Source organism: Rhineura floridana, chromosome 18, assembly GCF_030035675.1.
Source record: "Rhineura floridana isolate rRhiFlo1 chromosome 18, rRhiFlo1.hap2, whole genome shotgun sequence".
Lineage (NCBI taxonomy): Eukaryota > Metazoa > Chordata > Lepidosauria > Squamata > Rhineuridae > Rhineura > Rhineura floridana.
Window position 1 is genome coordinate 6592303 of NC_084497.1, and position 24680 is coordinate 6616982.

At 52.3% G+C, this 24680-nt stretch overlaps 1 protein-coding gene across 2 annotated transcripts; it reads left to right on the forward strand.

Moving 5' to 3' along the window:
- The first annotated feature begins 14 nt into the window (after positions 1–14).
- On the forward strand, positions 15–22945 carry SPPL2B (signal peptide peptidase like 2B). Of its 2 annotated transcripts, none has more exons than XR_009759487.1 (15): positions 15–407; positions 3599–3718; positions 5569–5751; positions 6956–7045; positions 7345–7484; positions 8585–8727; positions 10700–10796; positions 11632–11748; positions 12647–12728; positions 13926–14000; positions 15013–15075; positions 16748–16847; positions 17213–17290; positions 17890–18128; positions 20404–20488. XR_009759487.1 is itself a non-coding variant. In XM_061600953.1 (15 exons), the coding sequence occupies exons 1-15, from the start codon at positions 342–344 to the stop codon at positions 20737–20739; spliced, it is 1851 nt and encodes a 616-aa protein (XP_061456937.1). In that variant the 5' UTR covers positions 16–341; the 3' UTR covers positions 20740–22945. The 2 variants fall into 2 exon arrangements, 1 of the variants encoding a protein (XP_061456937.1); XM_061600953.1 differs by having other exon boundaries at positions 16–407; positions 17890–18050; positions 20404–22945.
- Positions 22946–24680: the final 1735 nt, after the last annotated feature.

Sequence of the window (24680 nt, forward strand, 5' to 3'; positions counted from 1 at the left end):
AACTTCCAAAAGCCCACTTCCGTTATAGACCGGAAGTGCTACCCGTCCTCACAAGCCGCTCCCGAGGAGAACGGACTTGCCGTTAGAAAAGCCTCTCGCGATCGGTTATTGCGACATTAAATTACAATCCATGCTTTTAAAAAAAAAATCTCTGTATGGGTTGGCGTGTGACTCTCTGCCCGCATAATCTCTACGCGACTAGAGAGGAAGAGGGAGGAACAGAGAGAGAGAGGCGGGCTTCCAGGCTGGGTCGCCGGGTAACCGGCGGCTCACTTCCGGTCTGGACCGGAAGTAGGCCTCCCCCTCCTCCTCCCGGGTTCCAGGGAGGACAATAGACGGAGATGGCGGCGGCGGCTACTTTGGGGCGGCGAGTCCTGCTTGGGTCGTGGCTGCTGCTGGCCGCCCAGGTGAGGAAGAGGCGGCATCCCGCTGTTTCCTTCGTCGCTCTCCCGCCTGCTCCCCCCGCCCGGGCAACATACCGAGGGAGGGGGGGGGCTTCTCCTCTCCGGTCCTCCTTCGGGTCCGCTCTGCTCCCTTCCCCCATTGGCCTCAGTCTTTTTCCTTCTGCCGTCCGTGAAATTGGTCCAAGCCTCGCCCGCCAGCGCTAGGAGGAAGGTCCTCGCAGGAATAGAGGAAGCTCCTTGAGGCGGAGCCCTCCAGCTCTGCTCAGCACTGCCTGCACTGGCTGGCAGCATCGGAGGCTCTCAGGAGCAGGGGACATTCCCAGCCCTGCCTGGAGATGCTGTGTGTGAGAGCTCAACCTGGGACCTTCTGCATGCAAAGCAGGGGCGCTACCCTACTGAGCTGCTGTCCTTTCCTTAAAAAGAAAAGAGAGATTCTAGTTTTCGTGTCTCTGAATTTTAAATAGGGTTGATTTTAAATAGGGACATAGGAAGGGCTTTATACCGAGTCGGGTGGTCCATGTAGCTCAGTATTGTCTTGCAGTGCCTGGCACCAGAGTCTCTCCAAGGTTTGCAGGCAGGGAGTCTTTCTCTCAGCCCTACCTGGGGATGAACCTGGGACGTTCTGCATGCAAAAGCAGGTGCTCTACCCCTCAGCTACGGTCCTTTCTTTCAAAATAGCTTAAGATACTAGCCTTCATGATTTTAAAGAAAGATTTGGCTTAAATAGGTACATAGGAAACTGCTTTTCACTGCTGGTTCATCTAGTTCAGTATTGCCTGAACTGATCGGCAGTGGCTTTTCAGGGCTTCAGGCAGAGGTCTTTCCCAGTCTTGCCTGCAAGGTCCTGGGGACTGAACACCCCACTTTAATCCTTTAAAATAAGTTAAGATTCCTTTCCTCATGGAATGAAGATCCTATCTTCCTTAGGATCATAGAAAGCTGTTTTATTCTGACTGAGAGCCGCTGGCCCATCTTGCTCAGCATCTTCTACGCTGACTGGCAGCAGGCAGGGGGACATTCCCAGTTCCTGAACTGGGGGCTTTATGCAAAGGAGGGGCTCTGTCTTTGAGCAGTGACCCTCCCCCACCAATAATGAGATGCATCCCAGCATCTGGGGCAGCTCTAATTTTTTCATGCTTGATTAAAATGGCTATTATGCCCCTTTTGTAACCTGGAATAACAGGGCCAGGAGTTGCCGTATTTAAACGGCTGCTTGTATTACCAGTTGCCAGAAAATGTTCTGAGACAAAACGTTCAAACATGCGGAGAGAAGTTCACGTTAACAATCATGTGAATAGGCATGTTTGTGTGTGTTTGTGTGTGTGAGAGAGAGAGATTGCTTTAGTGCTATGAGTTGGGCTGTACCCTATGGCTTGATGTGACTCTTGGTGTCGCAGCCTCAGTTTTTTCCTTCTGTGAAATAGTCTCAGTGCGGCTCTGATAGCTCTAAAAACCATTTGGAGCCCTGTTGGGTCGGACCAAAGAAACGCCCATCTGATTCAGGCATCGTGATCCCACAGCAGCCAGCCATCAGCCCTCGCCTCCTACAGATGCCCCTGGGAAGCTGCTGTTTGCTTATCACGCGTGCTGCGCTCATCCCCATTTAACAAGGAGAGATCCCCTTTGTGTCCCTTTTCTCTTGAGCTTTGCCTCTTGAGGGATGCAGCGTTTAAAACGTTCCTGTGAATTGATAGCTAGCCTAGTTGTCCATAGAGATGGGCCTGGGGATCCTGGGTTCACCTCCTGGGGAAAGGTGAGTGTGTTTGGGGAGGTTGTCTCCTTAGGAAAGAAGCTGGCTTGAACACACAAGTTATAATGAACTTTTTGTATGCATCAACATAAGGCTGGTTGATAATCATCGTCATCTGTAACTGAAACCGCCTCTGATGCAAAAGGGTTTGTCTGAAGAGCTTGTCCAGCGTATTCAAAGTCTTTCACGGGCAGTTATCTTGATAAGGCCTGGTAGGTATATATTCTGCTATGAGGAGGGAGCCAGCTCTTTGTGGTTCGAGAATGTAGCTGCTGGGAGTTATCAGAAAAGAAGGTGTAATAGCCATAATCACAGGCCAGTGTCCCAAAGGACCCCCCTAGGCTTGGGTATTAGAGAGCAGCCAGTGAAAGGAAGTAGAAAGTCATAGAATCATAGAATAGTAGAGTTGGAAGGGACCGATAAGGCCATGTAGTCCAACCCCCTGCTCAATGCAGGAATCCAAGTTCAAGCAACCCTGACAGGTGGCTGTCCAGCTGCCTCTTAAATGTCTCCAGTCCCAAGAGAGAGAAAGAGAGCCATGCAGACATCTGAAACGTGATGGGTAATGAGAACCTCCGTGTTCAGAGGCAGTGTACCTCTGAAGCCCGCACGGTAGAGACATGCAGCAAGGAGGGATTTTGCTCACATCCTCTGCTCACCAGATTCCCAGGAGCATCTGGCTCTAGAGAATTGGTGTGTGTGCGCGCACGCTGATGCTCTCAGACTTGAATAAAGGCTGGCTCTCCTCTGCTCCCAGATTGAGACAAGTGAAGTCCTGCCAGCTCTAATCTTACACCCGTGGAGTCTTCTTCCACCCACTGGTCTCAAGCACTGCCATAGTATAGGGGGAGTTCTGGGAAGGCAGGAGCCCTCATTCCTCCATTTTGCTGGCTGGGGCTGATGGGAACTATAGTCCAAATCATCTGGAGGGCAGCAGTTTGGCAAAGGCTGACTTAGTCTTGTCTAACTGGCTGGAAGACTGTGCAAAAATTTTGCTCATTTAAGGTGGCCGCTTACTCTCTAGCTTTAGCAAAGGGGGCTGGGGCAGGGGGGAGGAGGGAGATATTCCCTGTCAAGGTGCTGGAGGACCAGACTCTGATCATGATGTCATTGCGCTCCTTTTTTGTATTGGCCGAGGAAGGTCTGCCCATAAATCCAGGTGGGCAGCAGCAGCAAGGGACATGTGGGAGGTCCTTAGGGAAACCTGACCTCGGATCACGTAGGACTTCGAAGGAACGAAACCAGCACTTTGAGCTGGTCCCAGAAACCATCTTGGAGTCCGCAAAGGTGATGGGGAAATTGGAGTGGTGTGGGACACGCCTGTCTCCCCCCCCCCTTTTCTCACAGCTACAGTCAGGCACGCTGGTGGGTTTTTCAGAGGCGACTGCATGGAGGGTGTTACAGGAGGCGAGTCCAGATGCAATCTTCCTTCTCTGTTTTCCAGGTATCCTGTGAATTTGGCATGGTGCGCATCTTCTCCGAGAAGGGAAGCGCCAAAGGAAAAGACTATTGCATCCTCTTCAACTCCCAATGGGCCCACCTGCCCCACGACCTGGGCAAAGCTGTGAGTTTCCTGCTGCTTCACTTACACTGGCAAAGGGGAACTTTCCTGTGGTGGGACACCCACCCTGTTTTTATTTATCATTTCAATTTCCAGCCCATCCTTCCTCAAAGTAATGATCCCAGGCAGTAATCAGTGAGGATGAAGTCTCAGAATATTTTTAAACCGTGTCATGCATTGGGGCTGGGATCCACTTGTTGGATCCGGTTTGATCACATTCCATCAGATTGGCAGACCGTTCCGTTCCTTTTCCACTATCTTCTGCTTTTACCCTTTCAGTTTATTTCCTCCAGGAAAATATTTTTAGCATTATTTCTAACTATGTTTTCCTTTCAGAAAGGAAAGTGGCTTTCCCCCTTCCCAGCGTCCACCAAATGAATTCCTCTCTTTCCCTCCCCCAGCTGTGGGAGAAAGCCAAGGTCTCCTAGTCAGTTTCACCTTAGAAACCAAATACCAAGCTGGTCAGTTTCACCCTATCAAATCAGAGGCAGGCTTGCCAGTTTCACTTTATTATCAAAGCAGATGTAGGCTGGTCAGTTTCACTTTAGCAGATAGGCTGACTGGTCAGTTTCACTTCAGCAAAGACTCATTCTGGTCAGTTTCAGGTAGGCTGGTCAGTTTAATTTAGCAAAGCAAAGACAGGCTGGTCAGTTTTAGTTGTAGGGAAAGAATACAGCAGATACAGCGAGTCTCTGTGTGTGAATCTGGCGGGAAGGAGAGAAACTGATCTCCCCTTCCTCAGGTCCCCTGATTTTGCAACCCCCCTTCCCTTCTGTCCCCTCTTCAAGACTTTCAAGGTGGCAAAGAGGGAATTGGGTGGGCAGGCACTGGGCACAAAGAAAGTCGCTCTCCCCCCACCTTTTGCAGGACTTTGCACAACAGCCCTGCCATCCTCCCTCCAGGTTGCTAAAGAAACTATAGCAGACAGTGAGTGTTCATGATTACCACGAACACCTCATTGATGGAAGTGACAGGGAATGCAATGATAAAGTTTGGTTATATTTGATGAGGGTTTTTTTTTTTTTAATCTGGTCGGCATGGAAGCTCTCAACATACAAGAACAGTCCATGTAGATAATGAACGTGTGAACAATAGGGAAGTCTGGTGACAAATTTGATTTCCGTGAAATTCTTGCCTGTCCTTACTGCACATTAAATAAATGTTCTGAAAACCAAAATTAAAACAATGGAATCCTAGTGACAGAGCGGATGGACAAATAAATAGATTTAGTTTGGTGCTGGTTTCATTTACATCAGTCCACTGGGAAGGCTTGGGTTAAGATGTGCTGAAAAATAAGCAGCATTGGCACCAGTCATACTGTCTTCCTGCACAGAGTACTTTGTCAGACGGCAGGTAAGGCCTCTCCGGCAGATCTTAATACATGGGCAGGCTGGTGTAGGGTGAGGTGGTTCTTCAAGTATTTGGCCCCTTAGTCCTTTAGGGCTTTCTAAATTAAAAATAACCACTTGACTTGGAGTACTCTCCTCACAAGATTTCAACTGGCACCAGTTTTGCAGTCGTTTTGGCAGCAGATCAAAGTGCTTTAATTTGCCCAGGTGTATTAAAGTTGGTTATTGTATTAAAGACTGCTCTCCTTGCAGTTATATAGTATTTTCAGCATTACTAGTTTCATTTGTGCCTGTTGCATACCACCCTAGTATCTGCAAAGGTGAAGGACAGTATCAAAATATTTGTAAATAAATGGGCCTCATCAGTCCTCTTGAAAGGCTTCAGTATGGATCTCTCCAGTGTTGAACTGCAGTCTTCCTTTACTCATTGCTGCTGCCTTCTCCGGTCTTCCTTTACTCATTCTCCAGTCTTCCTTTACTCATTGCTGCTGACTTCTCCTACAGTCGCTCCTGCAGCTGCAGGACCGGACGGTGTCTGTCCTGTGTGCTCCATCTGATGTGCCCGACGGTGGCTTCAGCAACACAATCCCCATGGTGATGCGGGGGAACTGCACCTTCTACGAGAAAGTCCGGCTGGCTCAGATCAACGGTGCTCGGGGGTTGCTGATTGTCAGTCGAGAGAGACTGGTGAGGCATTCCTCCCCCCTCCCACTTGCTTCTCTGGGAAGGTCTTAAAATTGTAAAGGGGGTGGGGCGGGGAACTCTTTCTGGGGAGTTACCTGTCTGCTTCTGCCTCTTCTTTTCCACCTGTCCTCTTTTCATCCAGTTAAGAACCGGCTGGAATTATTTTATTTATTTATCGTTACATTTATATCCCACTTTGAGGAGGAGCTCAAGGTATGATGGTGTACATGGTTCTGTACAATGTTAGCCTCACAACAACCCTGTGGGGTAGGTTAGGCTGAGAGTTGGTGGCTGGCCCAAGGCCACCTACTGAATGGGAATTTGAACCCCCAACCTCATCCCTTCTAGTCTAGTGTTGTCTTTCCCACAGTGCTCCAGCTGGGAAGCTCACAAGCAGGCCACTGCTCTCTGCCCCTAAGCAACTGGTATTCTGTGATAGGCTGCCTCTGACACTGGAGGTTCCACTGAGCCGTCAAGGCCTGAAGATAATGGCAAGGACTCCCAGCCCATCCCTGTTGCTCAATTCATTCTTCTCGCTGCCTCTGCCCCATCCCAATTGTCATACCTCATATAGGGCATCTCTTGCGTGTGTGTGTATGTGTGCGTAGACTAGTTTGTAATTTCTGTGGGCATCTTGCCCTGTCCTGGGCATGCAGCTATCTCCCCACCACCACTGTGGTTCCGCTCGTATAACTTTCCTTTTCATCTGCCTCCTTTTTAATTCGCTTCCCTTTCTGCATGACGTCCCTTCGGGATATTAACGTCCCCCTTTCAAAGTCTTTTCTAAACGCTTCTTTGGAAGTCATTAATCTTCCCTGGTTCTTTGCGGCTCCTTGTGACCAGGATGGAGTTTTCTGAAAGGGGGCCAAAAGTGGGCTGGGGTGCTCTTTCACTGGTGCATCCCCCTCCCTCCTGGCCCCCCGCCATGTCTCTTACGCAACCACCGCCCCCCGTTCTCTGTCACTCTTCTGTTGTTGTGTTGTAACGCTGACCCCCCTCCCCCCCCCCCAAACGTACAAGTCCTGCAGCAGTTCAGGTTTGACTTACGTAAGCTGAGCAGGTTGCTGCAAAAGAACAACGGTTGGGATCTTTGCTGCTGAGCTGAGCGCATAATTTGTGCCATGGAATTTGGGTTGGTGCAGTCCACGTTACGCACGTTAAGCCAGTAGCGTCTTTGCAACCCGGCTGTTTTTCACGTCCCTCCCAGGTTCCTCCTGCTGGCAACCGGAGCCAGTATGAAGAGATCGACATCCCCGTGGCCCTGCTCAGCTATGCGGACATGCTGGACATTGGCAAGGTGAGTGAGCTCCCTCCCGCTGTGGTGGAAGATACTTATAAAGTTGCAGCCGGCGGGGGGAAGGAGTCTCTTTCCCCCCCCTACGCATTCCTGAATGATGGAAGACCAGAGGCTGGTCAGGGGCTGATGGTGATCCTGAGAGTTAAGTTTGGGCTGCGTTGTGCATCTGAGTGAGTCACTGGAGCAAGACAGGAAGCCCTCTTTCCTGGAAGGCAGTTTCCACCTGTCGTGACAGTTTTCAGGGTCGGCTGAACTCTCTTCTCTCTCCCCCCCCCCCGGTCTGTCCATCTGTCTGGCAGAGCTTTGGCCATTCCGTCAAGGTGGCAATGTATGCACCCAACGAGCCCGTCTTAGACTACAACATGGTGATCATCTTTGTGATGGCCGTGGGCACGGTTGCCGTCGGCGGATACTGGGCCGGAAGCAGAGATGTGAAGAAGTAAGTTGGGTGGCCGCGGGCGGTTAATCCTGGATTTCTGGCCCTTGGGAGCGTCTCCCTTTTGCAACGGAATGCCCCGAGGGGTGGGATTAATGTGAAACAGTGGGTGGATGTTCTCTGGCCTCCCTTTGTGGGCTCTGTGGATTCCTTTCTGCCCCTCTCCTTCCCTCAAAGCTGTTTGGCCCACAGTTCTCCTTCCTTTTGCCCTCCCCCCAGCACCTCTGAAGTGATGCCCCCAGCTTCTTGCACATCACCAGCCCTGAGGGGTGCTGCAAGGTGTGGCTGTTCACGGGAGCTCGGGTGTGGCCTGTGCCAATTCCCTTTGCCCACAAGAATGTCAGTCTGATCCGGCAGGGGGCCCTCGTATCAGGCCTAGCTAGTCCGGAGTCCAGCTTCCCATGGTGGCCAGCCAGATGCCCCTATGGGAAGCCCATAAGCAGGACCTGAAGGCAATCGCTCTCCGCCTGCTCTTGCTGATACCAGCTCTGTTGGGCCTTCTCTGTGGTGGCCCCTCATTAGTTGAAATACCTCACCCCTACAGGTACGTCAGGTGCCGTTTTGGCACAAAACGAAGACTCCTCTGTCTGCTCAGGCTTTTGAATTGGGTGGCCGTTTTGGTTTTCGCTGTTTAGCTCAGGGGATAGCCAACCTGGTGCGCTCCAGCCGTTTTGGACTACCACTCCCGTTACCCCTGGCTATTGGCCGTGCTGGCTGCTGGGGTGGTTGGGAGTTGCAGCCTATGTTATCTGGAGACCACCAGATTGGGGAAGGCCGTTTTAGCTGTTTTTACTTGTCTTTCTTTGCCAATGTGTTAAGAATTGTTTTGCAAAGCAATTTTTGTTGTTCCTGCGGGTTTGTAATAACTTATGTTATATTGTGCCTGACCCCGGCATTGGTGCCAACGAAGAGCAGGCTATAAATCTTTCAAAGAAAATGAATGGACCCATTGCGACCAGTTGGCTGCCCTTTTCCGTGAATTTGCCCAATCCTTACTTGAAGCCGGTGGCCGCCACCCACATCGTTTTGGAGGTCACTGAGCAGATGCTCAGGGCTGTAGATATGCAGGGTCAATGATGGGCTGCCCTTGGTTGTCCTCTCAGGCGATACATGAAGCACAAGAGGGACGACGGGGCGGAGAAGCACGAGGACGAAACAGTGGACGTCACCCCCATCATGATCTGCGTGTTCGTGGTCATGTGCTGCTCGATGCTCGTCCTTCTCTATTACTTCTACGATCACCTAGGTACTTGTGCTGGGTGGCGGCCGACGCCCTCTGCGGTGCCAGAATTTCCGTGACCCGAGAGAGAGCCCAGATCCTTCTGGTGCTCCCCGTGTGACTTGGAGAGCTCAGACTTTGCAGGTGTTGCTTTCCTGGCGTGTTTTGTTCTTAAATTGTTTGGGCCGTCTGTCTCGCTCCTAAAGGAACCTTTAGTTCGTTAATCGTACGAGCTTTAGTCAGTTTAATATTACGGTTAAATTTGCAGAAGCGTAAAAATGATAAGTTAGGAACCTAGGAAAGAAATTAACAATAACAATAAGTTAGGAACCTAGGGCTGAATGAAACGCCTTCTACCAAGTCAGGCTGCTAGCTCAGGTTTGCCTGCACTGACTGGCAGCAGGTTTCCAGGGTTTCATGCTGGGGACATGGCACAGCCCTACCAGGAATAGATACCATTGGGGATTGAACCTTCCGTATGCAGAACGTATCCTGCGGTCCTCCCCATAAAGACAAAGTAAGATCCCAGTCCTCAAGGTTCTGAATAAAGGGCTGACTTAAATAAGAAGGCCCCTTTGTCCGTCTACCATTCGGACCTTTTGCATGCCACTACAGCACAGTTCTGAAGCAAGAAGCTTTCTTTGTCTTCAGGCAACACCTACCTGTGTCAGAGCATTGCAGGAGAGTCGTTTCCTCCTACGTTTGGGGGGGGGGGCGGGAAGAGAGAAAAAATGCTTGGAGTCTTTTTTGTAAGCACTTACATAAGAGATAATAGGCATTAAAAAATGCTGAACTAATTGCCACCTTTTTCGTTGAATTAAAGGCTTATCTAATCCGTTAAACGCTGCGGCTCTAATAATCAGATTAAAAAAGACACTTCAGCTCAGACGGTGATGCCGTTTGGGGGGGGGCTCTGCTTTTGTGCTTAAAAAACCGATCATGGCTTGATTTTGCCGTCCTGGTAAGAACTCTGTGCAGCTGGAGAGACTAAATATTCTCTCTTCTCTCCCTCCTTTTTTTTTGGGGGGGGGCTGAGCCAGGCAAGCAACAGTTGCCCCCTCTGTAGGTGGGCATAAGGATTTTTGCCAGAACATGGCTGACTCCATGGAGACCCAGGAGCAGCTGACCTCAGGCACAGCCCATGTTGTTGTTTTTTAAACCTGGCCACAGAGGGGAGGGGGCTTTGCATGTGGGTTCACACCAGCTGTGTGCCAACTGCTGTGGTCCTTTGGATAGGCAAATTAAAACAAAAGCATCAGTGACAACAGTGCAGAGCTTCGTTAGCATCAGGGCCTATACAGCACTTGGGAAAGGGTTTGGCGAGCTGCGATGACTGTTAAGTGCAGCCACCTTGGGGTGAACCAAGAACTCCGTTCGGCTGAGGTCGCGTTTTTGAGAATGTCAAATTCTTGGCACAGAATAATCCTCGGTGCATCCGACGATGAGGTGTAGCCCAGTCCACAAAAACTCTCTGGCCGTTCCTGGACAGGGTTAGCCTTGCCACTGTGACCCTAGCCCTAGTGACCTCAAGACTTGGACTGCTGTCATGTTCTCTGTGCGGGGCTGCCCTTAAGGTGCTCTGCAAGCCACAACTGGCCGAGAATGCTGGTTGCTGAGCAGGGCATCCTGCCTCTGACCCTTGACCCTGCTCTTAAAAGGGCTGGATTGGCTGCCTGTATGGTTCTGGGTCAGGTTTACGATTCTGGTTCTGACTGATAAAGCCCCGGATAATGGAGAAGGCTACCTGAGGGAGCACCACCTTCCATACCCATGTACCCGGTTGCTCAGATCATCCAAGGGAATGTGAAGGCCGTGTAATATTTTGGGGACTCTGAAACCCCCAACCCACCCCCCAGTCTGTGGTCAGTCTGCTTTCGTGTCTCTGCTGACCTGCCAAATCCCAGTGAACCGCAGCTGGCCTTGACTTCAGGGGACTGAGCAGTATTTGCATAGCCTGAGGCGCTCTTTCATACTCTCTTTTCCCCCCCTTATCCCCCAGTATATGCCATCATAGGAATATTCTGCCTTGCGGCTTCCATCGGACTGTACAGCTGTCTCTCTCCGTTTGTGCGAAGGTTTCCTCTGGGGAAATGCAGGTACGAGGCAGCGGCTTTCACTTCCCTGCCGTTTGTGGTTGTCGCCCAGTGCGCGAAACGGGCAGGGGCCCAGAGGGCTGGGTTCAAATCCAGTTGCAATAAGCGTTACGAGCGAGAGATCACTTTGGGCGGACCAAACCCTCATTCTTGTTTTCACCAGATTTTGGACTTTACTTTTGGGAGCAGCTGTCTTTCATCCTACTCTCTAATATGTATTTATATTTTGTTGTTGTTGTTGATGGGGTTGTGTTAGGAGCAAGTTGAATGGGGGTGGGGAGGCATTTTTTTACAAAAATTTAATCATCCCCTGGACCCACAGAATAGAAGGGGGAGCGAGAGGCTGCCTCTCTGGCCGGTGACGCCTTCTGCATTTGCTCTCTGCCAGCAGTTGCCTGATTCCAAGCCTGGCTGTTTGTCTGCGTCTCCTAGCTTGGTTGGCTCTGACTGGCAGCAGCTCTCATCACCTGTTCCCTGCCCTGCTTTTCCCCTTGGAGATTGGACCTGGGGGGCTTCTGTGTAATGAGCTCAGTGGGTAGAACAGCTGTTTTGCGTGCAGAAGGTCCCAGCTTCGGTCCTCTGCAGCATCTCCAGGTACGGCTGGAAAAGACTCGCCGTTTGAAACAGAGCTAGCTCAGACCTAAGCCACAAAGGGCAAAAGTCTTCCTGAGCATGAAGCAGCTTCCCTTGTCCCTGTGATCTACCGCCGAGGTCCGGGCACTCCCCTGGTGTAAGGGTGGGGGTGCTGATTCAGGCCCTGAGACCACCGCCAAACGCCCTCCTTCCCTTCCCTCTTGGTCTCCGCTGTTTCTTTTCACCCCGTCTGTCTTGCTTTCAGGGTCCCGGATAACAACTTGCCATATTTCCACAAGCGCCCTCAAGTCCGGATGCTGCTGCTGGCCGTCTTCTGTGTCGCCATCAGCTTGGTCTGGGGTGTCTTCCGAAATGAGGACCAGTAAGATTTGGGTGGTTTTTTTGTCTTGCACCTTCTGCGCTCTCTCTTCAGCCTGCGGGGGACACCCTCAGTCCTTCAAAAGCCGCATCTCTCTCTCTCTCTCTCTCTCTCTCTCTCTCTCTCTCGTGCATCAATTTGCACACCTAAACGGGAAAGCCCCAAATGCCGTTGCTTTCCTCGGCTGGGCGCCTGCCAAGTCCTCCTGATGATTTCCTTGCCCTCTTCTGCACCTTTTTTTAGCCCTCCGATTTCCTCTTTGAGATGGTGCGAAAAGAGATAGAGTCCGAGCTGGGAGGGCAAGTGCATTCCCAATCGACTGGTGAGCTTGCCCTAAGAGGAAGGCGGAGGGGAGGCCCTTTGAGGGAAGTCTCTTGACCCACTGGTCAAACCCCAGGAGGATCCGGCTGCCAGTGGCTACCAGCCGCAATGGCTGTGTTCTCTCTCTCCTCTGTCGGAGGCAGGATGCTTCTGAACACCAGTTGCCGGCAATCGTAAGCAGGGAAAGCTGCTGCTGTTGCGCTCAGGTCCTACTTGCGCTCTCCGTCCCGTTGGGGCATCTGGTTGGTCCCTGTGAGAGCGGGACGCTGGACTGGATGGGCCCCTTCTGGGCTGGTCCAGCCGCCGCAGGCCTCTTCTGACGTTCTTAGGTGGAGCTGAGGGAAAGAGGCAACGGGGCAAAAGAGCTTCTAGAAAGGAGACTAAACTTGTGGTGGGCACAGAGAACCCAGCCTGGGCCCCAATGGAGCCCCCTTCCAGGGAGGGGCGCTCTGCCATGGCGGAGAGTGGAAGAAGGGAGAACACACGTTTCAACGCATCTGCCTCTGGGCCCGGGGGTCAGCCGCTTCCGCCACAAGGCCCCTGCTTTCTCCGCTCTGAGACGCGGCCGTTCTTCCCGCAGGTGGGCCTGGGTCCTCCAAGATGCCCTGGGAATCGCCTTCTGCCTGTACATGCTCAAGACCATCCGCCTGCCCACCTTCAAGGTAAGGCTGTGGCGGGGGCAGGTGGGAACCAGGATTGGGGCCTGCTGGCGACCCTGCAGCGAAGGAGCAGGACCCCTCCTCTAGGAAACACCCTGAGGTTCCACTAAGGCGATGATGGTGGCGTTGCTTTTTAATCCCACTTGTCCAGAAAATGGATGTGGCTCTTTCTCTCTTCCCCTTCCCGGCTTCGTTTCTTCATAACAACCCTGTGAGGTGGGCTAGGCAGAGTCAATGTGACTGCATACACGCCGCACATTTAAGCACATCTCCTCCCACTCAGAAGAATATTGGGAACTATCGTTTTTAAGGGTGCTGGGAATTGTAGCTCTGTGAGGGGGAAACGACAGTTCCCAGGATTTGAGGGGGGGAGGGAATAGTGTGCTGTAAAGGCATGGTGCGCACACAGCTAGTAACCCAGCGGGGGAGGGAAGTAGGGAGACTGGAGTGGGAAGTTTGGATTTTTATTGTCAGAAGAGGTGAAGATCGCAGTGGTGGGGCGGTGGAGGGCAGGGGTGGGTTACCTCGACATTCCCTCAGGCCGGCCCCAATATTGGTCCTTGAGTGCTTTTGCCTGGCTGGAGCGTGCCCTTGAACTGTGATAAAGAGCCGCATTAGCCGTGGGTCCTCCCACTTTTTCCTCTGGCCCTCCCACTGCTGGCATGTGGCCCCCAAAAGGTTGCCTGGGCAGGGATGTGGCCCTCATGGTAGAAAAGGTTCCCCTGCTCCTACTTTTGCGCATCAGAGGCAGAGAAGGGTCTTAGAGTAGCTGGAAGAGGAGGAGAGACTGGGAATGGATTGAGGAGAAGAAGCAGCCCTCTTGAGGGCGGTGGGGCCCCCTTGCTCAGTGGGCAGAGTGCCTGCTTTGCCTCGGGGTCTTCCAGGCTCAGCTTGCCTGTCAGAGGGGCCGGCACTGGTCTGCCTGGGCCAGCACTCTGGCTTGGTGTCAGGCGGCTGTGAGAATCGGCCTCCTTCAGAAACACTCAGTGCGCCAGAGCAAGAAGAGGTCACCATGGAAGGAGCGTAGCCCACAGGAGGCAGCTTTCACTGTCCGTTTCCAGGGGACTTCGCTCTCTGGCCAGCCCCCTCCAGTGAATGCCGGTCCATGTTCAGCCAGGGCGGCTCCAAGGACGGGGCAAAGGCAGCATCTTGCTGACTGACCTCCCCCTCTTTGCCCTCCTTCTCTCTTCCGCCTTCTAGGGCTGCACTCTGCTTCTGCTGGTCCTCTTTGTCTACGACGTCTTCTTCGTTTTCATTACGCCGTATTTAACCAAGGTCAGTCTGCCGAGGGGCCTGGCGTCCTCCTGGGCGTGCCTGCCCCGGGCGTCGCTAGTGGCTCCCGTGGTTGGGAGGGCGTTGGGACTGTGTGTTTTGAGTGGAGAGGAGGCCAGTAGGGGCGGGCCGAAGCTGAGAAGGGCTTTCCTTCCTCTGGGGCCGCCGTTGGAAGCCCAGCAGGAGTGGCCTGGAGGCTTTTCATCCGTTCCTTGCAGAGCCGGGGAGATCCCAGGAGCTCAGGGCCTCTTGGAGGTGCGAGAGTGGATTTGGAGCTCTGAACGAGGGGATAACTGTTGGGAGGAGGGTCGAAACTGTTGGGTCAGAAGAAGCGGCGACCTTCGCTGTAAACATGAGACCTGATTGCTGTGCTGGTGTTTATGTTTTCTTCGTTTTATGGAAAATAATAAAAATAGCAGCGACAGTTGAGATTCGAAGGAAACTGAGATCAGCATAGCATGAAACACGGAATCCTCTTGCAAAGGGACTGTGTGCATCCCCCCCCATTGCCTTAAATCAGAGTGTCTCCCCCGCCCACCCTGAGTTTCATGACACGATTGTTAACACAAGGGTGACGTTACTGGGGCAGGCCATAGCTCAAGTGGTAGAGCATCTGCTGTGCATGCAGAAGGCCCCCGTGGCATCTCCAGGTGCCCCCCTGCCCTGAAACCCTGCAGAGCCACTGGCTGGACCCCAAGGGTCTGACTCGGTGTAAGTAAGCATCCTACATACCTGCGTGAGTTGGCTGGGACTAGATTGCTCTCCTCTGCCTTACCCATTCTCCTTATCCCCATGTGGAGGGAAAGGGGGGCCTGAGGGCTCCTGTGATGGGGGGGAGATGAATGGCTTGAAGGAGAGAATGTGGGTGGGGATTGAAGGCACTGCTCTTTGTAAGGCAGAGCAGCGGCTGCCCTTTGCCCTGAGGCTGGAGAACAGCCCCAAGTAAATGAGTGGAAGTTTTGATTTGTCCTCTTTTACGTCCACCCCCCCAACACACCCCTGTTTTTCCTTTCAGATGGGGGAGAGCATCATGGTGGAAGTAGCCGCTGGCCCGACAGACTCCGCCACTCACGAAAAGGTGGGGCGAGCCCTTGGGGTGTTCCAAAGAGCTGCTGAGGCACAAGGTGGGGGGTGGGGAAGAATCTTGTTTGGCTGCAGAGGAAGTGGGAGGGGCTGGAGTCCACCCCCCCCCAAATTCCTGGCAAATGGGAGGTGGCCAGCTTGGTTCTTTAGGGACAAAAGGGGTGAGGTGCAGGGTGAGCGTCAGCGGACTTCTGTGTTTTAATTTGAGGGGTGGGGGTGGGTTCATAGAATAGTAGAGTTGGAAGGGGCCTACAAGGCCATCAAGTCCAACTCCCTGCGCAATGCAGGAATCCAAATCAAAGCATTCCCGACAGATGGCTGTCCAGCTGCCTCTTGAAGGCCTCCAGTGTCGGAGAGCCCACTACCTCTCTAGGTCATTGGTTCCATTGTCGTATGGCTCTAACAGTTAGGAAGTTTTTCCTGATGTCCAGTCAAAATCTGGCTTCCTGTCACATGAACCCATTATTCCGTGTCCTGCACTCTGGGACGATCGAGAAGAGATCCACGCCCTCCTGTGTGTGGCAACCTTTCATGTACTTGAAGAGTACATGAAAGTTGTTGCGGGGAGGAGGAGGAGGGTGGTTAACCTTTGATCCTAAATCGAAGTTGCTTTGATCCTCACTTGCGCAGCCAAAGCTGCTTTATATCCTTGCAGCAGGAGTTTGGCCGGCCGGAGGAAGTACCTCCTTGATAACAGGAGCAACTTCTTCTGCCTGAGCCGTCATGGCAGCCCTAAGGAGAGGATTTTGGGGGAAGGAATGAAAGAGGGAAAGGAGGGGCGTGGAGGAGCCTTCCTCTGTGCTTTTGCCCTGATTCAAACTGGAGCCTCTCCCCTTAAAGCCCCGGAATGGGGATTCTGTGGTGGCTTCCAGAGGCTTTAAATTCCCAGCAGCCCTGGCGGCCTGTTTGGCTCAGCAAGATCTAGAGGACTGCAGCAATGTGTATCAAGATGTCACCCACTCACACAGCTTGCTTGCACCTGGTAAGCTCTGAGGACCTTCACAGAGGCAGGCTGGGGTTGCAAGCAGCCGAATGTTGAAAATAAAGGATCCCTGCACTTAGCCATCCAGCATGCCAGGGAGAATGGGGGGGGGAATGTCCCAGCCTGGCATTTCCCCCTGGCCTGCTAGTTTATAACTCTGCCTGGCTGACTCTTTCCCTGCTCTGGGCTGCCTCAACCTCCTCTGTTCTTCCTATGAAGGAATAAAGCTCAGGGAAACATCCCCGTGAGGGTGGTTGTGGACACCCCTGGGGGAAAAAAAAGATGCTTCCAGTCCCAAGGCGTTAAATTTCTTGAGACTGCAGACCACCAGCTGTCTGGGATGCCTCCATCCTTCCTTGGGGGCATGAGGGTCCATGAGAGCCAGCTCTTGGTGCCCGGAAGAGCCCTCTGAAAGGCAGATGGGGTATGGGGTGTATAGGGTTATCATTCCAGACCGCTGGGCCTGTGTGTCATGTCAGCCGCTGTAGGTCCCTCCTGCAGGCTCCAGAGAGGGACTGGAAGCGGCTTTGATCAGGAGTGATAATTTAGTGGGGGGGAGAGATCTTTCCTTCCCCGCCACGGTGCTGTTTCCCAGCGTTGGTAGAATTCCTCTCTCAAACGAGGGTTTAAAATTCAAAGGACGCGAAACTCCCTTATTCCTCAACACACACCCCTTTTTCTTCAGCTCCCGATGGTGCTGAAGGTCCCAAGGCTCAACTTCTCCCCACTGGCGCTCTGCGACCGGCCTTTCTCCCTCCTGGGATTCGGGGACATCTTGGTTCCAGGTAGGCCCTTCCTCTCTCTCTTTTCATCTTCCTGACGCGGGGAGGGGCCCCACGTGGGCTGAGCAACTCTTGAGGAGGGTATCTTGGGGGCAGAAGACCTCCTTCGCTTGCAGAAGACTCAGTCCCCACTGGCCTTTCCTCCAAATGGAAGAAGCCTTAGGAAGCACTGCTGGAGAAGCGTCAACCCCCCCCCCCCATTCTCTGCCTGGAGAGGAGGAGACGCTCTCTAAATAAGGCAGCAGCTTCCTCCCTAGAGCCTCCATGGGTGAGGGTTTCCTTGCTGGCTCTCAGGCCGTCCCTCCCACTAAGACGTGCATGGGGTGTGTGTGTCAAATGTGACAAAACCCGGTCTCTTTCCGCCGCAGGTCTGCTGGTCGCCTATTGCCACAGGTTTGACATTCAAGTCCAGTCCTCCCGAGTGTATTTTGTGGCTTGCACTATAGGTATGTCTGCTGCCGCCTCTTTCTCCGCAAAAAGCAAAGCAGCCGGCTCTCATCGCACAGTCCCCGTCCTCCGCTCCGCCCTGCCACCCCCCACGGCTGCCTCCAGTTCCCTTTCAGCTACTGAGCCTGTGAAAAGCGGCTCTCCTCTTCCCCCCTTTGCCCTCCCCTCCCACCCCACCTCGCTAGGCAGGTTCCTTGCGAGCCCTTTGACACTCCGTGACAGCTGAGCTTAAATGGACAAATGGCTTGACTCTGCGTACGGCGTCTCCCTGTGGTCCCGGGCTCCTTTTTTTTTATTAAAAAAATGCTCTTTAGAAAATGTGTCTTTTAAATTGGTATATTTGTTTATAGCGCTTTAATTGTAAGCCGCCCAGAGAGCTTCGGCTATGGGGCGATATGTAAATACAATGAATAATAATTTTGGGGGGAGGGGTGTGGCCCCCTAGGGAAGGACTAAAGGGGTCCACTCCCGCCTTAGCAGCGGGGCAAAGAGCGAGCCAAGCCGCACGTGCCCCACTCCCAGAGCCGGTTCGTGGGTGGACGTCCCCGCGGCCCTCACCCGTGTCCTCTTGTGACTCTCTCCTCCTCCTCTGCTGCAGCCTACGGCATCGGCCTCCTGGTGACCTTTGTGGCGCTGGCACTGATGCAGAAGGGCCAGCCGGCGCTCCTCTACCTCGTGCCCTGCACGCTCCTCACCAGCTTCGTCGTGGCCCTTTGGCGCAAGGAGCTGAACATGTTCTGGACGGGCAGCGGCTTTGCGGTGAATACCAGTTTGATATGAGTCTCCTCGAGAAAACCCTAATAGTAGAGAGAAAAATAAAAGCTAACTAGAATTAAAGTTGAGTAAAACTCTTGTTAGCGTTATCCTCCCCTCCGGAAAAAGATCATCCGTGGAGGCGTTTGCATGTTGCCTTTCTCCTCTCCTTTTTATACCGCTCCTTTCCTAGTCTCCGGAGAGCGCTTCATTTTTTGTCTCTTCGCTGTCGAGTAAGGCTTTTGTGCCCGTGGCGCGTGAATTGCAGAAGCCGGTTTGTCCCCAAACGGCGTTGACAGGCGCCTGCCGTCCCCACACAAGGTACCTCGAAAAGGAGGGTGCTTCCCCGCAACATTAAAGCTTTGGGATTCGCCGCCGCAAGCAACAGGCATCAGGTTGGACCGCTTTTTTTTTAAAAGGGGGTTAGATTCACGGAGGAGGAGCATAAGGTGGCTGCATTGGAGGTGGCCGTCCTCCGGACGACGCTAGTTGCCACGAGTGCGGCTGGGCTGCCATTGCGCTCATGTCCTTCCTGTGGGGGCACCCGGAACGATGGACTAGACGGGCCTCTCTGTCCAGCAACCAGGCCCCTCTGTATTCTTACAGCGCTGGGACAGGGCTTGAATTCAGAGCACCGAGGCTTCCACTGATATTCTGCTCCTGTGCTGTGAATGTAGTGGGCACCCTGCGCCCACCAGCAAGAGCCTGGCAGCCACCCTCATGCTGCAGTGCGCTGCCTTCTCTAACACCCTTGGAGAGGAGAAGGGTGTGGAGTGGCCGTGGGAGGCTCTAGGGGCCTTTTCCCAATTGGGGGACAGGAGGAGGCGCCTAGGTGACCTCTTACCTGAATCCTTGAATTGGAAGCTTTTTAAAAATCAAGATGGAAACATTGAGGGTAGGAAGAAGCACTAGAAGATTGGGGGCAACCCCCCCCAAGGCCTCAGGGAACGGTAGTACTTTTCTGTATCCTTGTGAAACTACGTTTCCCAGTATTCCTTGTGTGTGGGTGGGTGAGGAAGCCATCGTAATTGAACTGTCCTAAGCTTGGAACATAAAACTGGGTTGCTTTTCCAGGAGGATCCCCTTGTCCGCCTCATATTGGGGGGTGGGGGCTTGCCATGGTGGTGAGAGAGCTGTCTTTCATCCTGGATGGACACCCAGGAGCTTCTGGCTGCCCCAGACGGATTTTGGGGTTCCCTCTGTAGAGCTGAGCAACAGTCCATTACTTGGGGTTATGGTTGGGGTAACCCTCAGCTATGGCGGGTGCCAGGTCCTTGCTAGTGGGCACAGGGTGCTCACTAGATTCACCCCCTAGGGTAGCAGCGCAGGGGCGGAATAACATCAGCGGAAGGCTCGCAGCTCTGTATTCAAGCCCTGTCCCAGCGCTTTAAGGATACCAGAACAGCCCAGCTGCTGGATCAGAGCAGAGGCCCGTCTAGTCCAACGTTCTGGATGTCCCCATGGGAAGAAGCCCACACGGAGGACACGAGCGGCCCCCTACCCACTCGTGACCTGCAGCAACTGGCGTCGTCCGGAGGCAGGCTGCCTCCAAGGTAGCCACAGTGGCTAGTAGCCCCCATGTGCTCCTCCTCTGTGAATCTGTCTAACCCCCTTTTTAAAAAAAAGCAGTCCATACCGGCGTCTGGTGCTTGCAGCAGCAAATTCCATAGCTGTCACGAGACGGAGAAGCGCCCTCCTTTTTGAGGTACGTTGCGTGAGGAAGGAAGGTGCCTGTCAACACCATGTTTGGACAAACAGGCTTCTGTAGTTCAGAAGTAATTTATCCTCCTTGTACCCGAGAGCGTCGCGCGGAAGTGGGAGGGTTACTTGGGGCGCTTCCTCGTCATCTCCGACTGGGACTTTTCGTGAACTGCCCCTGCTAGGCGAGAGTCAGCTGCTTGGGGGGGCGGGGGGAGAGGTGGTGCTTCATTGTCGTCAGGTGAGCCCAGGTGCTCTGACTCCTTCGCGCCGTTCTGCCCACACCTCCCCTCCTTGTCGGCCCTTGTGGGTTTGACATCTGTGCCAAGGTGCTGGCCTCTGCCCCACTTAAAGTACCCAGCAGCCCAAATCCTGCACGTAAGGAGCCAGAGCGGGTGTGGGGTGCCGCTGAAAGCTGTGCGGCTTTGCGGCCGCAGCTGGGTTGTTGGCTTTCCCTTCTGCTCCTGCCTTCTCTGGTGGCCGCCACTTGTCTTCTGGCTTTATCATCTGCCTGGGGTTCCCCTTCCTTTGGCAGGAGAGGCTGAGCTAGGAGAACTTCTGTTAAGAAAAGAGTTGTTGTAGTTACCTTTTCTCTCTCTCTCTCTCTCCCTCCCCTGTTCCCTGTCCCCGAACGCGGGGCTGCTGCTGTTTCTGCCTGCAGAAGGACCTACCTCACCCCCCTTTGGTGATCTCCCCTGTCGGCTGCCCTGCAGCCCCAAAAGAGGCCGCTTCTCCACAGTCTCAGGCAGAAGCCATCGACCAGCCGGCCACTCCTACTTTCCCGGCTGATGAGCCCACTCGCAGCTGCCTGCTGAATGGTGAGGAGCCGTGTGTCCCCTTCCTGGAGAAGGCGGAGGAGGCGGAGGAGGCGGCAGCACAGACTGAGCCCCGTGAGACGGCCCCCCAGTCTCCACATATAGAAGAGCCTGGCCCTCAGAAGGACATCGATGGCCCTGGGAGTAAGAGCCTCTCGGTGGAGCAGAGCCAGTCTAACTAGGAGCGTCCCCTTCTCCTCACCCCCCTGCCGCAAATCCCCCACCCCACTCTTTTTTCTCTCCTTCCCCATCACAGACTAACTAACTGGAGATGAACTAAGGACTGATTTGGTCGCCTTTTGCGTTCAGCCCAGAAGCGCATCTCATACCTTTGATCATCCAGCGTGAGAAAACTCCTGTGGCTGAGTTCTGGACATGCAAGGGGGAAAAAAAAAATAATAATCAAGCATTTCACACCTCATTTCCCCGCTTCCCCAAATATGGTGCTTAATGAAGGTTCTGGTAGAATTTCAGTGATAGTTTTAAAAAACAGCAACAATAGCAGATGCCTTTTCCTTCCCTATTTCATGATGCTGGGATAGTATTAAGATAACTTCTTTTTTAAAGACGTAGGCAGTATTTTGCGCTTGGGTGGCTGTGATATTGCTTTAGCAGGGGGAGAACACTCCTGGACCACGCAGGGGGAGAACACTCCCCTGCTCCTCTGACTGTTGCTGGCTTTCTCTTTTTTTATATATAAAAAGTATAACTTTCCCCTCCCCTGGAAGGGCCTGTGTCTCTTTGCGCGGCTTTTGCCTCCTGTTGGAGCACTTTGAATGCAAACGTTGAGGAACAAAGTGGCCTCTGGAAAGGATTTGATCACCCCAAGGGGAGCCGACTCGGTCTTTGCTTTTTTGGGGGGGAGCGGGCGGTGTGTGTGGGATGCTAATACTGTTGGAAGGCATGCCAGAGCTTTTGTTTCAGGGGAGATCACTCTGATCTGGACCTGTCCTAGGAAACTCCTGTGACTTCCCTCCAAATTGTTAGCAGTTAGCCTTTTAACGACCGGGCAGTCCAGCCCTGGCGCTCCTCTCTGAAGCTCTCTGGAGTTAGGGATAGATCAGTTCCTGCGGAGAAGAAAATGTCTTCGTGTTTCCGTGCCTCCCGACCTCCCGGGAAGATGTGAATGAAAGTGTTTCTCCATAGAGGGTGTGCCTCTGATCACCAGAGCCCTGGACTTGCTCTGGTGCTGTGATGAGGTCACTTCCTGGGAGACACCTTCTGGGGAAGAGAGGGGGTTCAGGCAGCTCGCCTTTCTTCCAGCTCACCCCCCTGCCCTTCCTCCAGTCCTGAGACTGGTCACAGGCCTGGCCCAGGAGGGCATTCACCCCTTGGGAGCGTGATTGGAGAGCCAAGAGCCCTCTGGGTTGCCTCGCCCTTCTCCCCCTGAAGGTGACGGGGCGTTGAAAGCACAGTTGTGTCTCCCGTCAATTCCGTGCTATAAATTGGATGTCAACCGACTGTTCTGGGGAGCCCCCAAACTCTTGGGGCGCACTGGGGTCCTTGGCGGCGCTTACTCTTGGGGCTCCCACCTCCTCCACCTGCCAAGAGGCAAATTGCACAGGACAGGCCCTCTCCTCCCCTTGTAGCTCAGCCCAGACCTCCTTTGGGGCCTATCGGGAAGCGGGGACAACTTGCAATGTTTTTTCCCCTTCTTTGTGCTTTTTGGGACAGCAGCCTTGGAGTTTGGCCTCCCTAGGGCAGCAGTGATGCGCGCCCCGAATGAGGAGCTTGGGTTTGTGTGTGTGGGGGGGCTAACCTGAGGGTCTGGGTGCAAGTGCTTTCTCCGTTAACACCTTTATTGGTTAAAAGCTCCAGGGAGAGTTGAAGGGAGATTACAGTCTTAACGGTTCTGGACGGGTTCAGGGTCGTGTGAATCCCCCCCGGAGAGTCTCTTAGATCTCATCTGGCATCCCAAGCCTGTAATCTCTCTAGGGGCTTTTCGTTTGTTTAGTTTTGCCTGTGTCTCTCTCCCCATTTATCATGTTGTGTGTCAGTGTCCTTTTTGTTTTCGGACTGTAAGACGTGGCTCTACAACCTTTATGTATAAAAGTTTACCAGCTTCTGCTGAGTGCCTGGTGATCCCGCTTGCCACCTCCCGCTCCGCCAGGGGGCCTCAGTCCTCACTCCCTGGGAGGATTTCCTGGGCTTCCCTAAGACCTTTCCCACTCGCCCCCTGCCCTAAATTGGCCTGGGCCTGGTTCCTTGGTGGGGCGTGTGGGCGGTGTGCGGAGCCAACCCGTCGCTTGTGCAGAATGATGGACGCTTGTCTTAGATACTACAGGATTATGCCTTAATTTAAGCCATTTTATAAATGTATATGGAACTTTTTATTTTACAAAAGCAGGTTAAAACAATAAACTTGACAAAGCATCAGGTCATTTGGTCAAGGCAAACGTCTTGTGTCTGAATTTTTCTTTGTCCGCCTCTGGAGGCTTCGTAGTCCCTGGCGCTCGTCTCGGCCTTTGTTTGGGGGACTAAAGGAGAAAAGTGTTCAGAACCAATCAGTAGTGAGTTTGTCCCCTGTCAAATTTACAAAAAGGGCTTTCCTTTGTCCCTACGCCGAGACATGATTCCTTTTGGACCATGGTGGAACTACAACAATTATTCAGAAAGAGAAGGCTAGCTGACCATTTGAAAGACAGGTTGAATTCACCATTGGCACAGGTGGAATTCAAGCCTAAATCCACATTTAATCTTTCATCCTGCAATCCCGATATTAAGGTGTTTCAAGACCAAGTATCGAAGGAGGTGGCTAGGATTGAGCAACAACCTATGAAAGCTTGGCATAATTTGAATAGGATGGAAAAATAGAGTTTGGAACAATTGAGGAGGAGGGACGATGTCATTTTGAAACCTGCTGATAAAGGAGGTGTTCTGGTTATTTGGGACAAAACATTTTATTAAGGAGGCCTTTAGATAGGCAGTACTAAGCGTTATGCACCCTGTATTACTAATCCCACTAGTTCGATAAGAAGGACATCATACTCCTTACTGATGAGGCTTTAATCTTTTAATCTTGGAAATTATATTTCCAAGCCCACTTATGATTTTCTTTTACCTGCTTCCCAAGATACATAAAAATACTCATCCTACACCAGGCAAGCTCATTGTGTCAGGCTGTGGATCTGTTTTTGAACCATTGGTGGTGTTTATAGATCATTTTCTCAAACCTTTTTTCAGGAAAAATTGATGCATATTTAAAGGACACGGGATTTTTTCAACAGTACAGCCCCCACACCCTACAGATTCCTGGCTGGTGACTATGGATGTAACAGCACTGTACATGAATACACCTCAGGATGAAGCTATTCATGTTATTAGTGAGATTTGGGATAAACAAGAAACTTTGCATCCTTCCACCCATTTTTTTAAGTATACTTGCAGAACTAGTATTAAAGAAAAAATTACTTCTGTTCCAAGATAAAATGTTTTGGCAAATTTCTGGGACCGCTATGGGGTGTCGATTTGCACCAGAATTGGCTAACGTTTCTATGGATAAATTTGAAAATAGATACAGTCTACATGATAGCAACCCTTTCTGAAGCAAGATACTGGTATACAAGAGATACCTAGATGATATTTTTTTTGAGTTGGACAGGAACTGAGGAGGGAGTTAAGGAGTTTGATATTTTTATCAACACCTTACATCCCACGATTAAGTTTGAAACCACCTATGATGCTAATTGCATTCATTTTTTGGATGTTGAGATTAAAAACAACCATGGTACTTTAACCACCACTGTTTACAGAAAACCAACTGATGTCAATTCCTATCTTACATATGACAGTTACCATCCCACCCATCTTAGACGTAACCTTCCATATCCACAGATGCTGAGGCTGACAAGGAATTGTAGCCATATGAGATTTCCTTACTGAAGCCAATGTGTTGATGAGACATCTACAACACAAAGGATATCCCTCGAAGATTCTTAAGCAGGCACTTTACAAAGCTAAAAATGTGGGTCGTGCGACTTACACCTAGCGGTAGACATCCTTCGGAACACAGGATAATCATACCAGTTACATACGATACATACACAACATCCATCAAGGAGATTATTAATTGACACTGGTATCTCCTAGAGCAGCCTTTCCCAACTAGTGGGCCACCAGGTGT